At 40.6% G+C, this 23,819-nt stretch overlaps 1 protein-coding gene across 2 annotated transcripts; it reads right to left on the bottom strand.

The window, feature by feature from the left end:
• LOC102312672 (calcium-independent phospholipase A2-gamma) lies at nucleotides 1–23,742 on the bottom strand. 2 transcript variants are annotated; one of them, XM_005939731.3, is made up of 10 exons: nucleotides 23,638–23,742; nucleotides 21,810–23,109; nucleotides 21,032–21,181; nucleotides 19,359–19,510; nucleotides 19,070–19,164; nucleotides 18,014–18,185; nucleotides 17,639–17,696; nucleotides 17,092–17,286; nucleotides 3,975–4,170; nucleotides 1–2,227 (listed from the first exon to the last, which is right to left on the bottom strand). In XM_005939731.3, exons 2-10 carry the CDS (start codon nucleotides 23,031–23,033, stop codon nucleotides 1,950–1,952), a joined length of 2,520 nt encoding a protein of 839 aa, XP_005939793.1. In that variant the 5' UTR covers nucleotides 23,034–23,109; nucleotides 23,638–23,742; the 3' UTR covers nucleotides 1–1,949. The 2 variants fall into 2 exon arrangements, with proteins under 2 accessions (XP_005939793.1, XP_005939795.1); XM_005939733.3 differs by having other exon boundaries at nucleotides 23,537–23,704.
• Nucleotides 23,743–23,819: the final 77 nt, after the last annotated feature.

Here is a 23,819-nt window from a genome sequence, read left to right on the forward strand (position 1 = left end):
CAGTTCAGTAGTGGGTTTTAATTACACTCTCAAACATTCTTTACATGGGACCAACAAGAGATGAGTGGAATTATATTAATCTGGGTTATATCTGTGTTGGCTGCAGGCCCTCTGGGAGTAACCGACACAATGTCGTATCAGTAATACGGTACGTGACCAGGTTAGGCGCCGAAATGGACGCCTGCAATGCATTTATGTGCAGCAAAAGTAGCAGCGTACGAAAATCATTTTACATCCCAGCCAATCAATAAGCAGCCATCTGTTTTAATCCAGCCCATCAGATAAACCCTGTGTGATTTCAACAAACGGTACAGTGCAGTAGAGTCGGGACTAAAACACAGCACTTCAAGGTGGAAAGGGTGAAAGAGGCTTTTGAGAACAGGCATCAAAGGGAAAGAGGGCACACTAAAGACAGAGGAGAAAATGTGAGTAGCCTGCAGGGATTCCAGAAAACTGAACAATAAAAGCACACAATGATAAAAGCGCTTGAAACAACTGAACTAAAAATACTCTGCAGTTTAAATAACACATAAAAATTCACGCTTTGTGACAGTGAGGCTCTAGCTGGATCCTTATCACAATTTACATACACGTGACAAAAAAAACAACATAAAAAACCCTTGACCCCTAGGGCCTCTCTGTTAGGCTGTGTTGGTTTTTTTGCAGGTTAAACATACTGCAGAGACTTTGAGATGATGAAGATGGCTGTGCGGATGCAAGTTATCTATGATAAGAATGAAAAACTGTAGAAAATATTCCTTAACAGCCAGAGGACATTTTGGAGTCTTAAACAGCACTTCATCAACAAAATACCAACTGAGTGACATGTACAATTAATCCCAAAGCCCACTGAAGCTGCTGTGGTAGCCTAGCACCTTACTAACACACTGAGGTGTTTTCCCCATAGACATCTTTATTTTTTATCATCATATGTAAATTGTACTGACATACTTTATAGCTCTGTAACGCTTCATGTGGGCCCCTCGTGTATCAGTGTTACTCTTATCAAAATACAATTACACAGTTTAGCAGTAGCTGTATTTGTTGTGCAAATTTTAGTTATTAATTTTAGACTTTGTTTCTTAACAATGCAGTTTTACAAGTTATACATTTACTCAACAACACATGAAGTCCATCTATATATATATATATATATATATTCTTTTTATGTGAGAATATAAATACTGGTTTGTGAGGATGTACTGGTTTTCAGTATTTTAAACAAAAGTAAATGATCAGTAAATATCCACATGGTGGGAAGATCATTGTTAATGCCACCGTTACTAGCTTATCTGCGAAATAAAGTCTTTGTGTTCTATGTTTGAAAGGAACATCAAAGGAGATAAAGTTATCAGAATGTTAAGTTAGAACATCGACACCACTTTTACCAATATTTATCAAGTCCCAGCAGCTAGTTAGCTAACGTTAGCTTTAAGTCTTAAATTGAGAACAGGTAGTTTTTTTTCCCAGGCAGATTCTGGATTTTATTGCCTTTTGAAGAATCCAGACAAATTTCAGTCTTTAGTTCAGTCTTTAACCTAAGCCAATTGTCGGCTGGAGATAACTGAGCATCTGCAATACAAAATCGGCATTCATTTTGGCAAAGAAGTCATTTAAATGTTAAACTAATGCCATCAGCTGCTGTAGAATCTCTACTCAGGGAGCTTCTAAATCGACAAGCCATTTAAAAGATCTTCTTTAAATGCTATGCTAAGTCAAGTGTTATACATCGGATAAATCTTCATTGCCACAGATGTTGGCACATTTAAACTAAAATCACATCACAGTGTCAAGTGAGAGTGAGGAGGTGGCATTTGGCATGTTGTATACATTATCTACTTGTGCACATACATAATGTTCTTCAGAGCTACAGGGCAATAAAAATGACACTTGGACCTCGGTAAGTTTCCAGGTTCGTGTGGACCAGAAAAACGTGGCTCGAGTGGAATCTAAAACTTGGACGAGTAAAAGGGCAGACCATTATACATATCAACCCTGAGCCTGGCCCAGTCAGTCATCTTCTGGGTGGAGCTTTTCTCTCGGGTCAGGAAACGAGCTGCCTTCTTCAGCTTGTGCTCATTCCTCTCTAGGTAACGTAAGCCCTCAGCCTGCAGTGCGTTGAGCTTCTCTTGGCGGTTCTCGTCTAAGGAGAAATCTTCGCTCATGTAGGGGTTGAAGCGAAAGTAAGTGTTTGGAGGAAGGAAGGCGTCGAGCATGGCGTGAACCTCTGGAGGGGGAAGGAGAAGTAAGAGTGAGGTCATATAAGAGAGAATAAAAAAAAATTAAAACACAATTCACTTCATACTGCCTTACGAGGGGCTAGCAAAGTCAAACCTTATCTATCAGCGCTGTTATAGGATTACAAGTGTCACTGTGTAAGCGCTCAGGGCTAGAGTGTGAGGTAACACCAAGTGAAAATGTCTAGCCTGTCTATCACGGCTGTTTTCATCTGCCTTGCATGAGCAGTTTAAAATCAACATCCTACAAATGCAAACAAACAGGCAGCGGGTAACAAAACAGGCCTGAAGCACCCAAAAAGGTTTCTGTCTGAGTTCCCACAGTATTAAAACCAACCGTCTCCAAGGCTCTGCAAAACTCTACAAGGAGTAACTTATCTGGAGGTGATCTGGAGAGTTTTTATAGAGCAAATCAGTGTTAGACTACTGTGTGCTGAAAAGTTATACACAGAGACAAGAACAGCTTACTCACAAGAGATAATGCATGTGGTTAAATCAGAGATGAACCTTGTTTTCATTACTTTAATAAAGCACTCGTTATTCAAAATTTTATACTGTCAATCATAAACAGTTTGGTCTTGTGCAGTGAGCTGGATGCCAACTGCTAAAAAGTGTTCTACTATTTTCCCTCTGCAGAAAGGATTAGTTGTTAGATAGTGATATCATCACCTTCCTAGTGAAAGTCCCTTTTACCTTTCACCTACCAAATATGGAAATCCAAACACAAAACAATAACACAAAGACTCCAGAATTGCTGCAAACCTTTCAGACTCGTTTCTGTGTCTTGTAAGACATCCATGTATTCACCAAACAAACTGAAACATGCAACCTGTTTGCTTAAACACAGGATACTGTGTTTAAGCAAACAGTTTGCACGTATATTGGATGTACAAGGTCTTTATAAAAGGAACAGCTGTTTCAAGAACGAGTGGCCCAAGGTCATTTTTCCAAAACACGTCTGAAGATATATAAAAAGTAATATTCTCCATCCTTGTCACTGAAACCCTATTAGATCTGCTTTATCTGTCCGCAACAACAAACACAGCTAAGCTTGATACACCAAAGACAAACTAGGAGGCTTGCGAGCACTAAAGCTTTTGAAAAAGAGGAAATCTGTGATAAACACTCTTTCTAATCTGCTGTTTCTAAATAACAAAAGCCCGCAAGAGAGCTAGGAAAGGGATTAATCCCAAAATACAGGACGAACAAGTGCAGAGAAGCATCTAGGTCACACACACACTGCACCACAGCAGCAACAGGGAGGGGAACAAGCCAAATTTAGGCACAGCAGAAGTGCCCATGTCTAGAGGTGATAAGGAGACAAAGAGGTTGCCGCTACAAAGGGCCACAGTGGGATTTATCTAGAACAAAGTCGACTTGCGGTGCAGTGTTTTCTAAAAAGATACCATCAAAAATCCTAAATCTCCCCCTTAGAAAAGAAACAGAAACAGGGAATGATCACTGCTAATGTACATTTATTTAATCTTCTTGTGTAGAGGAAATACTATAAACAGACCTGAAACAACACTGCAAACAAAGGCAGTTCAGTTCACAGTTTTTTGTACTGCAGCCATCTTTACACTATGACTTAATCCTGTCACGGCAAGTTTCAGGCTTTCATCACTCCTTGGTTGACACAGGTGTGCTTTAGAATTTAGTTGTACATTTAGCAGCTGTCAAAGCTGTGAAACACTGGCGATCACAATAGGTCGCCATCATTTTGCGGTGCATCCTTACCTTCAGTGTCTGTCGCACTGCTGATGACGTTGGTGAGTTTTGTTTTGAGGCTTGTATATGCAGCGTTGCTTTTGCCAGTAGATTCAAAGCGACCCGTACCGAGCGAGACCACACACTCCAGAGGCGTGTCAGGCCACAAGCACTGGCACTCATGTATAGCAAGTGCTGTGGGGTTGTTAATCAGTAGACCTCCATCCTGTGAAAAAACAACAACAAAAAACCCAAAAGTGCTGTTAGGCAACCTGTTTACAGGCTAGGTTTGGTGTTTCATGCCAACACCAAAGTCAGTGAAACCAAATAATTGGGGTTTGAAACCTTTCATGGATTTTAACAGTCAATAGACAAAATTTCAGAAGAACATCTGATAAAATGAAGAGGAAAAATAAAATCAATCAATCAATCAATCAATCAATGTGCAGCTTTAGTGCTGCTTGTAAGTCTATTAAACAAAGAGTCCCAGCATTTCCCCTCCCCTCACAGTCTCAGTCAGACTTGCTTTGATATCGAACAACTGCCCATGAGTGCTTTCGCTTTGGATCCATATTGTACCCAAGGCAGTGGGGGAGTAACTGGAGAGGCTGCAGAATTGTTGAATAGGCATGAGGCTGAGGGGCCGCAGGGCTGGCACCAGGATCAAACACACAAGGGCCCGTTCTCATTAAGGAAGCCGAGCTTGGGGGGGTTGGGAGCCGCAGGGCCCCAAATGTCTAGGGACACAGTAGAGCGAATGGTGCTTGTTTACATGGCCGTGTACACACATGTTTGATCGAGAGCACATGCTCAGTGCATACAATAATGTGTGCATTTCTGATAGCGTGTGGCATACGTACACACACACACACAGCAATGGGGGAAAACACCTCGCGTGTATAAATTTGAGAGTGCGATATGGAAAACTGTTCCATTAATCCAACATAAAATTGCAAAGCTCTGGCTATTGTAGCTGGACTGGAGGAAAAGCTCCCGTTACAACTGAAAAACTTAATGTACAAGTTCTCTACGAAAACCTGGAGTGCTAAAGAGAATTGATTTGGTATTAGATAACAGTAAAACAAGTTTAAGGGTTTACTGACACACTTGCAGCTCAGCTATGATTTACTTAGACACAGAGTTCTCTGCGTCAACTGCACTGTCAGCAGCTGATAAAAGCTGTGCTGACACAGATCAAGCAAGTCTGTGTCATCAGTTCATACTATAATGAGAAATGCAAATAAATACAATTTAAAAGACACATTTTCCATTAAAAAAAAGAAAGAAAGAAAGGCACACAAAACCTCCCAAAACATTTTAATGATATTTGAGTAGAAACAAAGGTTATGATTGATCTGTTCAGTTTGGACAAAGAGCCAGCTGCCTTTGTATTAATCATAAAGGCATTCATTGACCACAGATATCATGAGTTACAGGCTATAGCTGGTGTTGTAATAATGAATCAGATGGATAAATAACTTCTGGTTTTATTGTCGTAAAATAAAAAGTGAAAAAAAAATCTTCATTGGAAGGTCAAATCACAGAGTAAGGTGGTGGATAAAGACAGCTGCAGACATGAGCAGTCATTCCTATTACACTAATTTCAAGTACTGCACACTGCCTGGAGGATGCAAAGACAGTAGTTTCTACTGTGTTCTACTGTCCCGTGGATGAGTGCATGGATTCCCAAAAAATGTTCAGGCATTTGTTCGTCCACACGGAGCTTAGCTGGGCTCAAGCAGACCCGTGCATACTCACAGATGGGGAAACTAACACTTTGCTGAACTCGCATTACGTTTCATTCCTATCACAGTATTGATATAATTATGATTCTGTTATGATTATTACAGTAGTTTATATATTGCATGCCAATTATTAATGATGACATTGATATCAAGAAAAGAAATCAAGAAAAAAAAAATCCCTATAAAAGCACAAATTGTGTATTTAATCACCATATTATGGTCTCAATTTTTCTGTGTGTTATTTCCATTATTCAACTTGTCTCTTTGCTTAATTGTTGCCGCTCTCCTCGGCAAGTTTCTTCAGTTTCACCAGACTTCAGTTCACTTTATCTTCATTGAAGCAACACCACGAGTAGGCGTGAAGTACTGACTCTGGTAAATCAATCTGGGGAAGGAATTTATTTAGACTACCTACATGATTCAATAAAACATCTTCATTTGACACTAGTGTGTTAAACCCATTGCAGGAGGAAGCTTTACACAATGCTGCTAACATTTTATTCTAACAGTTTGTATAGTTCACTTTTTCAGGCATTCTCTCATAAACAATGCAGGGGGCTAATACCACACCAATAAGCAGATCAAGAGAAAACTGACTAATTTCATGACATCTCCTTACTTTTCTGTGATAGTCAACTAAACTTTTTCAGGTTTTGAATACCTGCTTGGACCTAGCATACATTCTGAAGACATCACCACAGACGTATTTATCAAGGACGAATGGAATAACTGAGAAAATGTGACACATGTTCAGTCAAAGAGCCATTAGAGGTCAATAACATCTGTACAAAAGAATGGCAGGATAACCTTTGCAATAGTTCTCTATGGTTTTATGCACAGAGTAAGTAAACCAGCTGACGTATAACAGGTTAGTATTGGTTACTAGGTTAACTGGTTAAGTCACAGCCCAAGTGAATACTGGACTAGACCATTAACGATAAAAATGGGGGAAGGGGATTTTTTTTCCTTTATTTAAACACAAATTGATTTATATGTCATTATGACCCTGATGAAGGCCACAAGCCGAAACACGTTGGTCAGTTAATAAAGTTGTTCCTCTTTACCTTCCTGCATCCTCTCCATGCACCTTGGAAGTAGGTGAAGTTGTGCCAGAATTTTTTGTTGCTATTTATGCACAGAGTGACAGACATAAAGATAGAAAGACACTGTCCAAGCATTAAACTACTGCAGTGGTTAAAATTTAACTAACATGAAAAACTACAAAGACACGTGTGTCTAATAATCTGTTATGATAATGTGTAATCAATCATTACTACGATGATCTAAAAGTTAGTTGCTGAGATAATAATTAGAGCCAGAGCCTCAGAGAGCACCATTTAACTGGCTGAGATGGAAGTCATACAAAGAAGGCTTCACTCTGTGACAGAGCATAGAAGAACTGCTGAGGTGGCCGTTTGTCCAAAGCACATCATTATGCACCAGTAGGTTGTCTGGCAGACCGAGAAATGAATCACATAAAAAAAAAAAAAGAAAAAAAGAAAAAGAAGAAAATGCCTGGATTGGATGTGCCCGTAATAGAGACTTAGGGGAACTTGCTGCACTGGGCACCAGTCAAACCCAGCTGGTAACAAAACAACTAAGCAGTTTTCTTATCACTCACCCCAGTGTGAGAGGCTCCATTTTCTGAACTCTGCGGCAATGATGGCAACAGTCCGGGTCCAGTTATGGCTTCTTTGTGCTTAATAGCTGGGGGCAAGTTTCAGAGGCGCAGTGGTCGCGCTTGCACACAGTGCCAGGGCATATAACTTTAAAAGCAGACTGTGCAATGGTTGTCTGAGCGAGGGACTTAATGCTTTAGCTTGTCTGCATCTCAGTGCACCTGCTGGACGAGCCCAGAGCGGGTAAAAAAGGTCAAGGCAATTATGAAAAATATGTTTTTGATAGAAAGACCTATTGCACCACTGAAAGACTGCTAGGCTTTCTTTCTGTATTCTCTCTCTTTAAAAAAAAAAAAAAAAAAGTCATTTGTATAGTCATCTTTTTTACGCAGGTGTCCAAACAGGCTGGTAGTACCCCGACTTTCCAACAGAAGCACTATTTAACATTATTACTGCAAAAACAACTTTTTAACCATTTAAAAATAAGTGAAACTGTGAAAAGAATGTTAAGAAGAAACAGACATGACTATATTAAAGACTATAATGTAGTGTGTTGCAGAAAAATCTAATGAAGTTGGCATGCTTACTAGCTACTGCCTGGTTGCATTCTAATGTAATTTTCTCAAGACATCATACATATTGTCCATCTGTCCAACACCAGAGGAGCAGACTTGCCCAGAGATCATGTTGCCTTTTTATATGCTCTACTATTTTGACCTCTTGTCCTACAGTCAAGGGCAGGAAGTCGATAAATTGAATGGCAAAAGCTAGAACCAGAAGATGAGCGAGTCAGCTAGAGTTTGATTTTAGCCTTGCAAAGCTTCCTGTACTTATGCTTCCTGGAATGCTAGGCCAGGTGAGTTTGCAAGTTGAGACTGCATAACTTCTGCAGCCAATCATCACAAGGTTTGGTTGTTGGATTATTTGAATACGACAGTACTGTAAGGCAATGGCAGACACAAACAACAGTTGCTTTGACAATAATTTTACACATTTTTTTTTTTTAAAGTGTTGCTAAAAGAAAAAAGTAGCATTACTTGGGATTTGTTGCATGCTATTGCAGGACAGCAGCAACTCCTGATAGACTAAGATACTCTACACACTGTTTTTATCAAAGTCCAACCGATAGAGGACTTTTTATACTAATAACGAGATCTGGCAATTTAAAAATTCAATACTCCAATGTACTGGACAACAATTTTTTTTCCACAAATTTCCCTAACAACTCTTACACGTATTATTTATTCACTCGTTCACGCTCTGCCCGAGTCTGCTCAGATTAGATGACTGTTGTGTTTGCAGCTTTCCAAACCAACAGTAAAATCGCAGAGAACCCTCTGGTGGACAAACTGTGCAACATCAACACTTATAACATGGTTGAAAGGTGAAAAGTCTTTTTTTTTTCTTTAACTTTTTTCATTTTCATTCATTGGCCAATGCAAATACCAATACTTTACCTTTTTACACTGGCCAGTACTACATTTTCACACAAAGATTCTTGAGGCCAGAGCACATCTGGATGATGAATTAAGCTGAAACTATGATCCACTTGGGACAAACTGCAAATAAGGCTGCATGCAAAATGGCACCACTCAAGCCGTCTGTCAAACACGCAGCATGACGCGAGGCAAAGGTCACTTCCATTTACGAGGATTTAGAGCTGTAATGCTGCTTATACTCGAAATGACTCAATGTCACTGTAAACAGGAATGCCATGTGTCTACAGACTAATGTCCTCAGAGAGTACACCCCTGTCAGTAGCAATCATTTAACCCCCTTTGAGGTTAAATTCTCTATCAGATAAAGAGGAATGCCAACTCTGAATTCTGGCTTTCATAGAAGCTTAATGATTTCCTGTGACAGTGTTTGAGTCTTTCTTCCGGTGTTATGCGTTAGTTACTACTCTGAGGATCAAAGCTCGTTTAGCCTCGCCTTTGCCCTTCAGGGTCTAATGGCTAATTCACAAATGTGCTCATCACTTCTATGAGTCTGTATGCAAATATACCAAGTTTTCACCTAATTGGGGCTCCCACACCCAAGGGGACATTTTATCAAAAAACCGAATGGCTTTTAAAAGATGTTGTTCTTACAGTATATTCTGGAATAAAAATTTCTCTCAGTTAAATGAATAATATTGAGATTTGCATGATTTATTTACACTGCTGCTTAAAAAAAATGTCTCCACTGTCATTAACTTTTGGGAGCTTATCTTCATTGTGTCAGTTTAAGCTGCATTATAGGGGGAAGAGCTGATTTGAATAGCAAAGAGGTGCTATCGTGAGATCACTAAAAGTCATTTCACGCCCCAATGTATGTCAGCTCCCATTAGCAGGGACAGCAAACTTCATCCTATTCATCCAGCCTGTGCGCCTCTGCATCCCTCTCCCTCTCTAACCCGTGGGTAAACCTTCAATACTCATTTGTGGAAGGGTTCATTATGAACGACCACAACACAGAAAAGGAGGGAGCGTCAGCTTAAATCTAAATGAGGTGAACCTTTTGAAATAGAGCCTGGTGTAGCATTCAAATCTCAGCTCCGGGGAGAAGCTTTAGTCATTACACTTTCTTCTTTTGCTCCTCTGACAGGGATGGACTGAGGAGCACTAAGCTCTGTAGTAATTTGTTATGACGCCCCGCCAATGAGGCTCCCTTCTCACAAATGATTAATTAGGGAAGAATTACATAAGTCATGGACATCCAATTACGTCTGTCACAATACCAGAATGTTTTCCAGAGATGGTCGTTCACTTGATAAGCAGATAATTAGGCTGCCAGGAAAAAACAACAACAACTATGAATCTTCCAAATCAATTCATACCATTTGCACACAAAATGAAGCCATCCCAGTCACTGCCTGTGCAATCAGAGAAATAAATCTGCTCATTGACCAAAATGAATTCCCCAAATGGTTTCCAATACACATAAAAAGCATCATTGTGATCTGCAAGGATGGAACTGAAACGGTGTGAGCACCAGTCCTAAATGGCGGCCAGGTCAAGTCAAAGGGCTTCATGCCATATTAAGTAATTCCATGGACTAGCTCTTCACTTGACCTTATAGCTTTATGGGCCCCTCAGGTCACCGTGACGTTCAAATCATCTTCCCAGGCTATAAACAGAAGAAGGACTCATCTGTAAGGGTGCCAGCTTTGCCCCCAGGCAGCCAAAACAATTGAGATATACTGCAGACAGTTACCTTTTCCCACACGTTCTGTGAATACATGACCACACATGAACACCCAATATTGAAACAATGAATCATCCCTATCGACTGCAGCCGCTGAGATTAAACTGTGACAATTCATGAAGTGATATAAATGCCTTCAGAAGCTCTCTTCCATATTTACTCAGCCTAAAGTCACTCTAGGCCTTATGCACATATTTGACAGATTCATATTAAAAAGCATGATTTCAAAACTCATCCCCTGGACAATTTAGACTAGATTCCCCTGCTGTTTTGCTAAGAAGATGATGGAAGACACACCTCCGTGACAATATATTGCAACGCGAGGTTTAAAGCCGTGAATTCTTTCCAGGGTCTGCAGTAAAGAAGTCATCTGAATGTGATGCGCAATTGTGAAAAGGCGAGGGAGGTCAGAGACGAGGAAGATTTGCTGAAGCTTCCACACAGCAGTCAGTCAACATAATAAGTGGACCAGCATAATCCTCAAACAAGTGTGCCAGCTCAATCGAGTGTTTGTGCATGTGAGAAAAAGTGTGTTCTACAGAACAAAAGAAAGGGGAAAAAAAAGGCGATTTGAGGAAACAGAGGTGATGTGACAATCAGAGGTGGGTGCTAACAAGTTACTCAAGTGCACATAGCTCAGAAAGTGTAACTTTCAACTAAAATGCACTTGTTAGAGGAGTTTTAAAGAAGCATAGGTTTCACTCTCACTCGAGTCATTTTTTGCAGAATTATCACTCCTACAACTCTATTATGCTTGACTATGTTACTAATTTTACTATTTATCTCCTGCCCTTCTATTAATGATGACAGAACAAAATAACAGCCAAATTATTCACAACATTGTATAATATTGCATTTAATTCCATTTAATTATAATTATAGCACTTTTGAATTTATCCAACACCACTGGCAGGTCTGATTAACAGATAACTGCAGTGCAGTAAGTGAATGAGTGAGCGCTGCTCTGAAGTCAGTGCATGTGAGAAGTGAAGGAACAAATATGCTGTTTGCAGAGTTTAATAAAATTAACAATGAAATATCACCTTATTATGTCTCATTGAGCCTTAATGAGACAGTAGAAAATAATATCGCCAATCAAAAATGTCAGATTTACTTTCTTATTTGGCTATGAAAGGTTTTCACATATGCCTGCCTATCAAATCAGAATTAAGCAGCTCTCATTGTGCCTCACACTGCTGCGCTCATTGCCATTATTTAGTGTCTGTTTTATGAGTTGCTGTACTTGAATCAAGTGAACTGTGTGGCTCGCATCAGTCTGTGTTATGCTGAAACCTATTCACACCCTTTTTTGCTATTACAATAACAAACTGATTCATTTAGTTTAAAGCTTTATTTTCATATTGTATTTTATTACAGTAGCCGAGATGCAACGTTAGATAATTTTAGCTTTTTTATCGTTGTAATTTTATTACGCTGTCTGAAACAAGACATTGATTCTCAATGGGATTACCTGCATGAATAAAGGCTGTATCAAAAAATAAATAAAAACTAAAGACAATTTGCATCTTTTGAAACGATTACTTTTGCTTAATTATGTGTTTTCATAAGGCAGCTCTACTTAGGTACATTCTTGGAGCCACTCAAGCCACCCCTGTTAAAAATGGGAGATGGGACTTATCCTCAAAGGACAAAGATCCTGAGTCAGTCTCAGAAGAGGAAGCTGTCTGCAGCATGGCTAAAATGTGAGCTCCATCCTCTAACAGTCTGCAGGCCAAGTTCCCAGGGCTTAACATGGGAAGAGCAAGCAGGGATGAGAAAGAGTTTAAAAGCTCTGATTCACACCCTGAATCTACAACATCTCCTCTCTGCTTCATATGAGTTAGTGCCATATACAAATATATCATTTATGACCAATAATTCCATCTCCAGAGGCCTTTAAGAGGGGAAAAAAAGACAAGAACAATGAACTAAAATGTTAGGATCTCTTCAGTCGTGCCATTTAATTAATTGCAAGCCCCTCTGCCTTTTTCACGTCATTCATAGTCACAGATGCCACATTTAATGCCTTCCTGTACTAATTTATGTCTACTCCCTCGTTCATTAGTGACAAATACGTATGGGAGGGCTGATGTGACCTATTCATTTTTGGCTGAGTGAAGCCTTTCGGCTGAGCATGGTGCCACGTTGGGGCTCCAAGGGGTCACACTGGGGGTGGTGGTCCACTAGTCCAATGTCTCCCATCAAATGCTGGCAGGGGTGGGCACAAAACAAGCTCCCATTCCTTCCCATCGCCTCAGGAGACACCATGGCAACTAGGCCAAAAAAAACAAACAAAAAATGGGTCCTCCTCACCATTCCTGGCATGCCCTGGCATCCACTGTGAAATGTCTGAAGTCTTTTACTTCTGTGTTCTTTAGAGTCGAGATAACTGGCGAGCTTTAATGTGGAACATGCGCCTCCTCTCTCGCTTCATCTCATCTATCCTCCACCCCACCTCTTTTTCCCTTGTTCCCCCCTCACTAAAGGATGCTCTCCACGGCTATGGTAGCGAGTGTGAGGCTTTGATAATGCCATGGCTCTGCTTCAAAGGTCTCGCTCCAAGTTACAATTTTCCCAGTGTTGGTAGAAAGAATCTATAGAATCTAGGTGCTTCTCCATCAGGTTTCCATTCCAGCCTGCAGACTCACAGAATCATCAACAAACACTCATCTGTCTTCGAAAGCTGCTTGAGGAGTCCAACCTTCGTTCAGCACATGCCGTTACAACTGTTGCGTTCGCTGTCACAAAAGGTTGATTGTTGGAGGGCTTGAATTAAGTGGGAAAGTCTGTGGGCGTCGGTGGAAAAGAGCGAGATGACTCTCTCTCTAGGGAATCCTGACATCATACACACAGCATGTTATGTTCACAACTGGTCTCAAGCAGGCACCAAATAAGTCATCAGACTGGGTGGCATTTTGAAGATGGTCAAACATTCACATGGAAATTAGAGTGCTTAAAAGAAACCGTATATGAACAGGAGCTTGTTACAAGTCCTGCTCTTGGATTTTACTGTGTAATCATAATTAGAAACTCATTAAAATTACATCTGAACTATCATCACTCAGGTTTCCATTAGCTTGAACAAAGTAGTCTTTTCTTCAGCAAAGAAAACTGACAAATAGATGAGGATAGAATTACTAGCTCTCTATAAAAAAGTCATTTTTTTAAAAAGTATTTCTAAAGTGCTGGTAAACATCTGCTGATCCTCTTCTGCTTATCCTTCTCAGGATTGGAGCCCATCCCAGCTCCCATAAGGCAAAAGGCGGGGTACAGCCTGGACAGACCGCTGTTAAGCGCTTTGAGAACTTTTCCAAACATCCTGGTTTTATTTTGGATGCTTCTATTATTTTTATTTTGCACACACAAAATTTTTTGGTTGGAACAAAATTCCAAAATTCTTAGCCTCCCAGATGCTAATAGTTAATTCTGTACCCTTCTTGCTGGATAATAGCCTGCAGTTATGTACTAGTTTTCAACAAGTTTCACCTGAGTGACCCAGCCCATTCTTCTTTGGCGAACCTCTCAAGCTACTCCAGATTTGTTGATCTTCTGGCATGAACCTCAGGTTTTCAGTTCACCCCACAGATTTTCATTAACATTTAAGTCAGGGCTTTGTGCAGGCCAGTCAGAAATGTTCTCTTTTGTTTCTGGAGGTAGATCTTCACCAGTAGCGGCACATATTTTGTGTCATTGTGTTAAGAGACAAAGCGATGAACTGGACCGCGTTTTGCTGCTGAATGCTGGAGATTTCCCTTTCAAAATCTTCACATATCCTGCATTCTTCTTGATTCATTCATTGAGCAGATTCCTGGTTCCAGATGCCCTGAAACATCTCCACAGCATAATAGTCCCACTACTGTGGGGACGCCGTTGTTTTGATTGTACCCCTCTCCTTTCTTTCTCCAGATATAACCAGTCTACATAATCTTTCTCCAGGTTGTTCTTGGCATACTTCAGTTTGACTTAAAGGTGTCTCTCAGAAGTAGAGTTTTGTTTTTGCAGCCCATTCAGGATTCTAGTGGCTGTCATCTTCGAGACTACAACACCTGTCTCGGTCAAGTCTTTCACTAGTGTGTTGGCAGTTGTTCTGGGGTCTTTAGACACATCTATCACCGTTTTTCTTGACAGAGTCTTTGAAATCTTTCACTTCCTACCTCTGCTGGGCTTGTTCTGTACTGTGTAGCTCTCTTTTGAATTTCTTCATGATACTTCACACTCTAGTTGACATTTGGAAACACTGTGACTGTAACTTCATATAACCATCTCCTGTTTTTCAGGGGGCTAATAATATTGACCCTGGTAATTGAGTTTTTTTCTGATATTGTGTGCAAACAGATATCATTTATTTTTTCTATAGAAACTAGTATGGTGGGAAATGCAATGTTGAAAATCCCTTGCTAATAATTTTGTCCTTATCTGTGAGTCTAACTTCATATGATGCCTATATCAAAATCAACATAATCCGAATTTACCAAAAAGATACCATGAAGCCTTTGATACACTAGGATTAAATTAAATTGACTGATTTGGGCAAGTTATTCTATCCTCTTACATCTCAATAGATCTTAAAATTTGAAATGAGAAATCAAAACACGGAATTCGGGTGAGGTAAATGTCAGCTTAAACAGCATGAACTCAGTGTCTCAGGAACCACAAATAAGGTGTGCTTTAAAATATACACGTTTGGTAGCCAGACATATCCTGGTGTTACATACAAATGTAAGTCATCTTCAGGATAGTAAATACAAGTAAAAACACTCCCAAAACTGCAAGAGCTGTGCAAACGCTCCGTATGCACATGAATTCTCAGTCAAGGCCTTTGAATATTCTTCAGAGATTTATTAGGTTAAAATTAACCCTAGCTCTTCTTACCAAGAGCTCTTTCTAATTTTACTCAGTTCTTCAGCTGGAATTTTCTCTTGACAGACTTGAAATAAAAATAAAACAGCTGTAACTGATTTCATGTCAGATGTGTTAAATATATTAAACTACTGATGGCGTCTCATCTCAAAGTACGAGGCCTCCTGCTGGCCGCCAACTAAGTGATTTTGCAAAAGCAGCTCCATAATTAGATTGTCTGTATTTTCTTTCCAATGAAGCAGATGTAGCAGTCACACAGTTTTGTGTGATGAGGGAAGCTCTGGATTGGGATAATTTATGCATCAGAGGGAGACCTGCTAGACGACATGCTGGGGAAATCTCCCACTACAGGTGGGTTTTCATCATCCAGTCTCTTTCATTCTCTCTGCACTTCATTCACCTGCACACCTAACACAGCTTCCAATTAGGAGTGCCGGAGCTCGCCCGTGTGGGATATTGCCTTTGATGTAAACACACTCTCATTCACGTGTGATGGATCTACACTAAGTTCATCAGAGTCTGTTCATCTGTGTTTTTAATGTAAATTTAAGGAGATTCCCACACTTGTATGTGGCAAATCAAACACAGGCTACGTCAACTGAATACTTAGACTGTAGTGGAACATTATTCCCCACCTTTTCCCACCTGTGTTTTTGCCTTTTTAAAATAAGCAGCATGACTACTCTAAATAAATGAAACAAGACGTTTACCCAGTTTCTGGTGTGACTTTCCTCATAAGGTTTCTTATATCGTCTGTGCTTTCTGCCATTCCATTTGCTTAACAGAGCAACCTCTGTTTTCCATTACAGAGGCTTAATAATTTTGCTGATTTATTGATCAGCAAAATGGCAAAATGGACTGGCGGTTTGTTATGTTGCTGATGGCTAATGCGAACCTGTTTAATGGAGATGGATTTAAGTGCGTCTCACGACGACTCTACCCCTCATTCTTCTGTCAAAATGTACCTGACTGGAAATAAATACTAACAGAAAGGAAATAGAGTTCCTCCCTCTCACTTGCTCTGCAGAGAATTTTTCTCATTAGAATTCTCAAAATCCTTCGAAACTCTCCAGCATTGACACTGACTGTGCGGGGCATGTTAATCTAGAAGACCAAGACTAAAAGCTTTAATACTGCAGCAGCGGACTGCAGTTGAAAAAAAGAATTTGCATGAACACTAAATATCAGCGCAATTCTCAGCTGGCCAGCAAAGGTCTTTCGATATGGCACGCTGTGACAACAATGACTTCTGGCTGAGTGCATGAAGTACGTGTAACACTCTGACTGTCAAAATGTTGCTGAACAGAAGTAATTATAGGATGTGGACTAGAAAAACTTTACTGGAAAAATCTGTTTTCCCTAAAATGACTATAAACCCTGAACTATTGGTCAAATTATACAAACTGTATTCATGTTGAACCAACAGTACAGTTTATATGCCAAATCTGAGGCTATTCGTCTACTAAAACTAAGCTAAATATGAAAGAACATTTAAAACAAAATAAAATAAATAAAAATAAAAACAAAAATACTGGCGGCCACCAGTGGCCCTCAGCCTCCAAGTAGATACAGCAAAAGTATAAATTATAAAATCCTATGTTGCCTCATTCTCGCATTCATATAAAACCAGCTAAATTAAAAACTGACATAAATAAAAATGTCAGTTTGGCGAAATTTGTCAGTACAGCCAGTATCAGGAGGATTTCTCACTTCGTAACAGCTGTGAATGGGACTGACCTGGTGGAGATCATTCCCCAAAGGGAACTCCTGGAAATACCCGGGGGCTGCTGATGTGGCACGGATGGCCTGCCAAAGCTGATGCTGGCAGCCCCCAAGGTAGTGTGAGCACATCCCAGGCAGCAGGTTGTAGTTCCTAAAAACATATGCCTTCAGAGGAGTGCCCCGATTCACAATGGTGCTCACAGCTGCCACCTGTGGGTGAGGGCATCAACATACAGGGTGACTTTCTTTTTCAGTGTCAGGTTGTAGTTGAACAAAAGCAGACAAGAAATGCAGGCATAATATCTAGGTCGACATTCTGACAGATCAATTTTATGTCATCACTGAGCTCTGAGCCTCAGCGGAGACATGCTGACATCTGAAAAGCATATACTCTTCTTTAGGCCCACTTTCTTATGGCTTTAGAGCCTATTTTTATCTGTCAAGCAGAACAGTAAAGAGAGGGAAATGGAGAAAGAAGGTTTCTGAGTAATATACAAGTAAACAAGGTGAGGCAAAAAACACGCTGGGGGAATAATGAGTCAGACCATCTCATAAAGCTCACCTTGGGGCAGTCAGGGTTTCTTGAAGTCTCCACCATGAGGTGAGAGCCCATTTTCTCTCTGTGGAGGTTCACAAAGGTGATGTTATTTTCTAGTGTAGAGGGTTTAGAGTAGCATAATGACTAAAGGTAAATGAGTTCCCTTCAAAGGAATGCTGACTGTGATTAATCATACAGTAATCTTTATTCTGTAATATAGCTTTCAGACTTTTTCAACAAGCAGCTTTTTTTGTTGTTGGTTTTTTTTTTAGGCATTTCTGTATTTTAATTGCTCCCATGGCTGTCGAAGATCCATTGTTGTTGCATGGCACCACAATAAAGGAGAAAGACAAGGTGCTCATCTAGACACTGATCATGAACTATAACAGCAAAACTCACTTGAGGATGTTCTCCCACGCTTCACTGTCGTAGAAAGCGTGGTTCCAGCCCATCTTCATGGTGCCGACAAATACATTCTGCTTGAAAATATCTGAGCCCAGCTTTCGGTACAGATCATCACACTCTTTCAGAGGGATCTGGAACATGCCTAGCATGAACCCGAGCACAGCACCTGAGTTAAAACAACCAGAAACATTCAAATGAGAGTGACTGAGATGTACTGTTAATTGAGCTGCTGTAAACAGGAGGTAGAGGAGGTTCAGACAATCCTTTGAGAAAGCATCGAGGAACAGCTTGTTCTCGTCCTCAAAGATGATGTTCATACAGTAATGAACCAGGTTTACTGGAAGGAAACTTACTGAAGGATCATCTGTTATAACCAGATGCTTTGGAGATCAGTTTACAGGATGTGAATAGGAATAACATGGTTAGAAGACTGATCCAAGTATTGCCAACAGGATTAGGGAGTCACAATGGCACAATGTGGGCAAAAGTGCCAGATGTGGCCCCAATAGGTTTCTAAATGTGTGAGAACACCATTTGATTTAGGAGGCGTGTTGTCACATTTGACAACTCTCACTAAATCTGAAAATGGAGTATAACCAGCTGGTGGAGATTAAAACATATAACTGAGAGAATGCTGGACAAACAGAAACTTCTAACAGTGATTAAAGCCCAATGTGCTTTGCAAATAAACAGCAGGCTTTTAATGTATTTTTAATCAGTTTGAGGTTGGTCCACAGCTCCCCCTTGTGGTGATTTAACATCAAGGAAGCGCCTAATGTACTTGACTGTAAAATACTTGTAAATTTTATGAATTCATTTTATGAATTTAAAATCAACTGTAATGAAAGCAAAATTTATTGTGCAATTGTACAATATTAGTTCTCACCCAGACTGAGAGGAAAGGGGCTGCTGGTGAAATTGAGGTCGAAATTCAGAGCAGAGCAAAAAATAGGTCAGTGCTGCCTGTACTCTGCTAAGTGTTGCACTTTGTTCAGATAATCCATATACATGCCTCTGACTATACAGAAGTAGGGCAGGAGGACAGCGTACCTGTGCTGACACCACAGATATAATCAAACAGTTTGTAAGTGGGTTTCCCAGTCAGGGCTTCTAGCTTCTGTAACGTCTGAAGGGCAACAATTCCCCTGAAAGTAGAAAGCCAGACAAATACATGGATACATGCATGAGACGTTAGTAACCAACTCATCATCAAGAGCACAAGATTTAAAGACTAATAGAAGAAGTGTACAACCTTTGACACTGTAAACTTGATATCATCAACTCATATCTTAAAGTAAAGATGAGTGTGGGGGGCAGGGGAGTGGAGCCGAGCGTGTACCTTAAACCTCCTCCATCTATGGACAAGATCCTTATTCCTCTGCCTTTGACAGGTTTATGATAGCCCACCAGAGCGAGTGCTTCTCTAACGGCTGCTCTCAGACCCGGATCGTTAGCCTGTTCCAGACGGAGGAGGCAAGGGATAACTTTCTCCTGACAAATACAAACATAGCATGACAGTCAGCACCGGAAACAGAAAATGCTGTCAATCCACCATGAAGTGGTGTGGAGTAGAAAATAGGAATGTAGAGGTGAACCGTCTCTCTGTTACGAGACGTAGCTGCGCTCTCAAAACCAAAACTTCAACATCATAACGGGTGAACAAATATGAAAACAAGCAAAGTTCAGGCATGCATGAATAAACAGTCTTCTTTTTGATCGTATATTATATTCTCCTTGTTTTGATAATGCATCATGATTACTTCCTGTTAGATTTACTCTTTCCTTGTATTTCTCACCCTGCATCCCATCTAATTCTGCTGCCTGATATCAGTCAGCACATAGTTACATAAACCAGGGCACAAACTATCGACGCTTACTGAATCAGAGGTCATCCCCACTGTTTCCATGAAAAAGGCTGAAACCAGTTTCGCTCGTTCACCGGTCATTATTTATTCAGACTGAATTTAGCGAAAAATACACAGTGCAATCAATTTGCAATGAGAAATTAATGTTGACCTTCGTTGTCATGGTTAAAAATGGATGGGGGTCGATACTGGTGTGACCACTGCACATCTGTAAAACCTTGATCATAAATAAAACATGACAGCTAAAGGTACTGCAAACAGACTGAGCAATGTGACCGAAATAAATGCCGAAGATGTCTAAAGAGATTCTTTTTTCCCCCCTCACAGCATGAGTGCATGAAAACTTAAATATCATTACATTTATTTCCGTGCAAAGTGAGGCTCTCAACAATACGAGAAACCAAAAACTGGATTTACAGAGAAAAACAACCTTGGTTTAAAATACTCTAGATCAGTATTTGTGGTATCACTGATGTGACATAAATCTATGTAACAGTCTGCAGTCTGCATTTAGAGCTGTGTGTAACCTGCTGAGCGCAGCTCACAGACTGACATTTTGCAAGCATCGGAGAATTCTCAAATACAATCAGAAAGCACAACGTATATGATTCTCATGCTAATGCTGCAGAAGCTCAGCAACTGACCACACAGCATATGCAGACCGTACATACATAACGTGGAAATTAACATGTAAATAAAAAGAAACATGCTGCTGAAAACTGTTTTGACAACTCCGTCAGCTCTCTATAAAAAAAAACATCACCCACGTGTGGATGTTAATCTGCTGGAAAATGAACAAGAAAAACCATCTTTACTGTGTAACGCAATTGGCTGCTTTTGCTGCGTGTACGCCGCACACACCCACACAGTGTTTCTGTGTTTTCAGCTCTTTATTTACAGTTTTGCCTTTTCAGGTTGTTGTTGCTGGCTGGTTCGCACAGTTGCTGCGACAAATGCGCGCCCGCAACTGTCTGCTTTCAGTTCCCTCATCCTCTCGGATCCTGGCGTGCCGCCCAAATAGGGGAGGCATGATCTCCAGCTGTGTTGGTCAGTCTCCCCTGGCACTGCCCCATAAACCCACTGCACCACCCCTCCCCTGCAGCTGAGCCACAGACCACACCTCGCCACATACTGCTACATTTCTCACCTTCACTGCAACGCCACGAGTCTCTGGAAACTCCAAGAGGTGGTAACTTAAGTCCTCCACCCTGTTGATATAAACCTTTACATCTGATGCCCTGTGGAGAGCCTGAACCAGTGCCCGGGTTCGATTGTCCACACTCACTCTTGCAATAATCTGTGACATAAAAGCAAAAATAAATAAATAAAAAATACAGTACATTATTTCCTCACTAGGCAGGTATGATGGTTGCTGTGAATATTATGTATGTGCTTGATATATTATTTAATATGTTATAATAATATCTAAGACCATGTATGTTATGCACATTTAAGTCAATCCAGCATTGCCACAAACTAGATGTCAGACTTGCTTACATCTCCACAACATAAAGGCCCCCGTAAGCCTATAAAGCGCCCTCTCTCTGTGGCCCTATAACTTTTCAAGGGGGTTATTTTTGAATGTAGCTTCCCAGAACTCCCAGAACAGCAAGTCAACATCCTTCCAATAGACATATAGAATAACAAGTGCGCTGGTCTGAGTTTTAATTGTGGACACTCTGTTGTATTACACTATACTATACTGGATCATTTTAATATGCATATAATGTTTCACTCAAACACAGACAAAAAGCGTAAACCACAAAATCTGGGACTATTGAAAAAAAGTTTATATTGAGTAGAATGAAAGCAGAAAGTCCTATAGCATGCCCGTAGGATTCTCAAGGAACAGGTTATTAAAAATATATGGCTTACTACAAAAGGAAAAATTTATGAAAGAAATACTGCTGTGCTGTAAGCCCTACCTTTTCCCTTTGGTGCAGAAGTTTCTTGGCTTTCTCCTCCGCAGCCTTCTGCTCGTTACTAACCTCAGCCTGTTTCACTGACACGTCCTCTGATTTCTTTTCCTCCAGTACAGCGCTCGTGGACTCTCCTGTTCTGAACTTAGGAACAAGAGGTGCTATGTAGTTCCCAACAAATGCCTGCACAGTTGGAGCTGAATAAGACAGGTACTGTCCTAAACCCCTCTTTGGGGGAGCAGGGTCTTTCTTATCAGACACCGGCATGAGGTCTGAGGTTTGTTGATCCTGAGAGTAAGTGGAAGAGATTTCAAGATGCTCTTCTTTCTTGTCCTGAGTGTTTATGCTGCTGCCAAAGTATGAGTTGACGTGATTTGCTACATAGGTGTAAGTCTCACCCAGGTTCACTGAAAAGGTGCTCGGATGGAAGAGGTCTGTGGATTGTTTGGGCATTGTGCTCTTGCTCTCCAAATCATTCAGCGAAGGCTGGAGCTCCTCTTGCCTCCTGGAACGAGTAGCTTTGACGCCAGGAGCAATACGTCTCAGTTTTTTCTCCCTCGGTTCCGTTACAGTTGGGACTATAGCAGTGACAGTCTCTTGGGTAGAAGTCTGAGCATGAGTGGAGGTAATGGAACTTGTATCACATGTGGCAGAAGTGGAAAGGGACGGATTGGCAGAAGATCTCTGAACAACAGGTTTCTGAGCAGTTGATGCTAGAGAGAGAGCAGCATTAGAAGGATCATAAGTGGATGTGACTGTATTCTCATCAGGTTTGGGTCTTGTCTCAACACTGGCTTCAGCATTTTTATCAGCCTTTAAAGCATTAGGTTTGAGTCTGGAGATCTTTGACATCAGCTCTGTATGTGTCCCACTCACAGCTTTGGAAACTGTGTCCAGCGTGTTCCTGACACGAGACATATGTCGGCTCAGGCCAGCAGACCACTTTGAAGCTGAAGTGTTCAAATACAGGGTGCTGGTGTGGAGGCCAAGCCGATGTCTAACTTGGTTACCTTTAAAGAACCCCACCTTGCGACCCTTGGCCCTCAGGTGGTGAATGTGCCTCCAGCTGAGATAGCATTCCTTATGGAAAACGGGCTGCTGTGCATGACTCTTACAGTGAAACGCACCACACAAAGGCAATGATGCTGCTGGTTTGTGAGCATGGGACTGCCATATAAGCAATGCTCTACTTATTTTCACCCAGGTATTTGAAGCCCATCTGTGATTCATATTCTTTCAGTCCACAAGGGTTTAACCCATTCGAAGAAATATCAAGAGTACACCCGTGCTTTCCCCATTCATTAACCTGGTAATGAAAAAAAAAAAAGTTTACATCACCACTACATACACCCAATAAGGGAAACACTGTATAGAATTAATAACCACAGAGCGTAATGCTATATCAAATCTATCATTGTATCTCACACTGTTTATGGTAAATTGTTGACTTAAATTTGCAAGTCAATAAAGCCCTTTGGAATGAATAGATTTAAAAATAAAAACGAGAAAAATTATTTTTAACAATTGCATAACAGAAAAAAATACCAAAAGAGTTCTTGTTAATCTGGTGTTTGAGTATCGCTCAACTTTTAACAAGCACACTATTTCATTAACTGTCACAGGTGAGAGGACAACAGGTTCACTGTTAACTATGTCAACATCAGCAACTAGCTAACAGAGTACCGCTAAACGCTAGCTTTTATACAGGCCGCACACAAAACAACAAGGCATACCAGTCCTTTGTTTTGCTGTTTCACGAGAGACCAGATTCACTTAATCCTTCTATTAAACGGCCATCCTTGATTAACCATAACACAAAAGAATAACAGCTTACGGGAGTGTAATAGGTTGCTCGACCCGATGCCTAATTTCCAGAGTGATGTGCCATCAACAGTCGAAAGAAAAACAATGGTCACATGATCCTCCATCTTCGCTGCGATTGGCCAGTTGTCCTTTGGACAGCTGCATAGGGTACCCTTAATATGCTTTACGGTGTATGCCGAATGTGTCTAGGGG

This window comes from Haplochromis burtoni, unplaced genomic scaffold, assembly GCF_018398535.1.
Source record: "Haplochromis burtoni strain Fernald_Lab_line unplaced genomic scaffold, NCSU_Asbu1 Contig_272, whole genome shotgun sequence".
NCBI classification, from domain to species: domain Eukaryota; kingdom Metazoa; phylum Chordata; class Actinopteri; order Cichliformes; family Cichlidae; genus Haplochromis; species Haplochromis burtoni.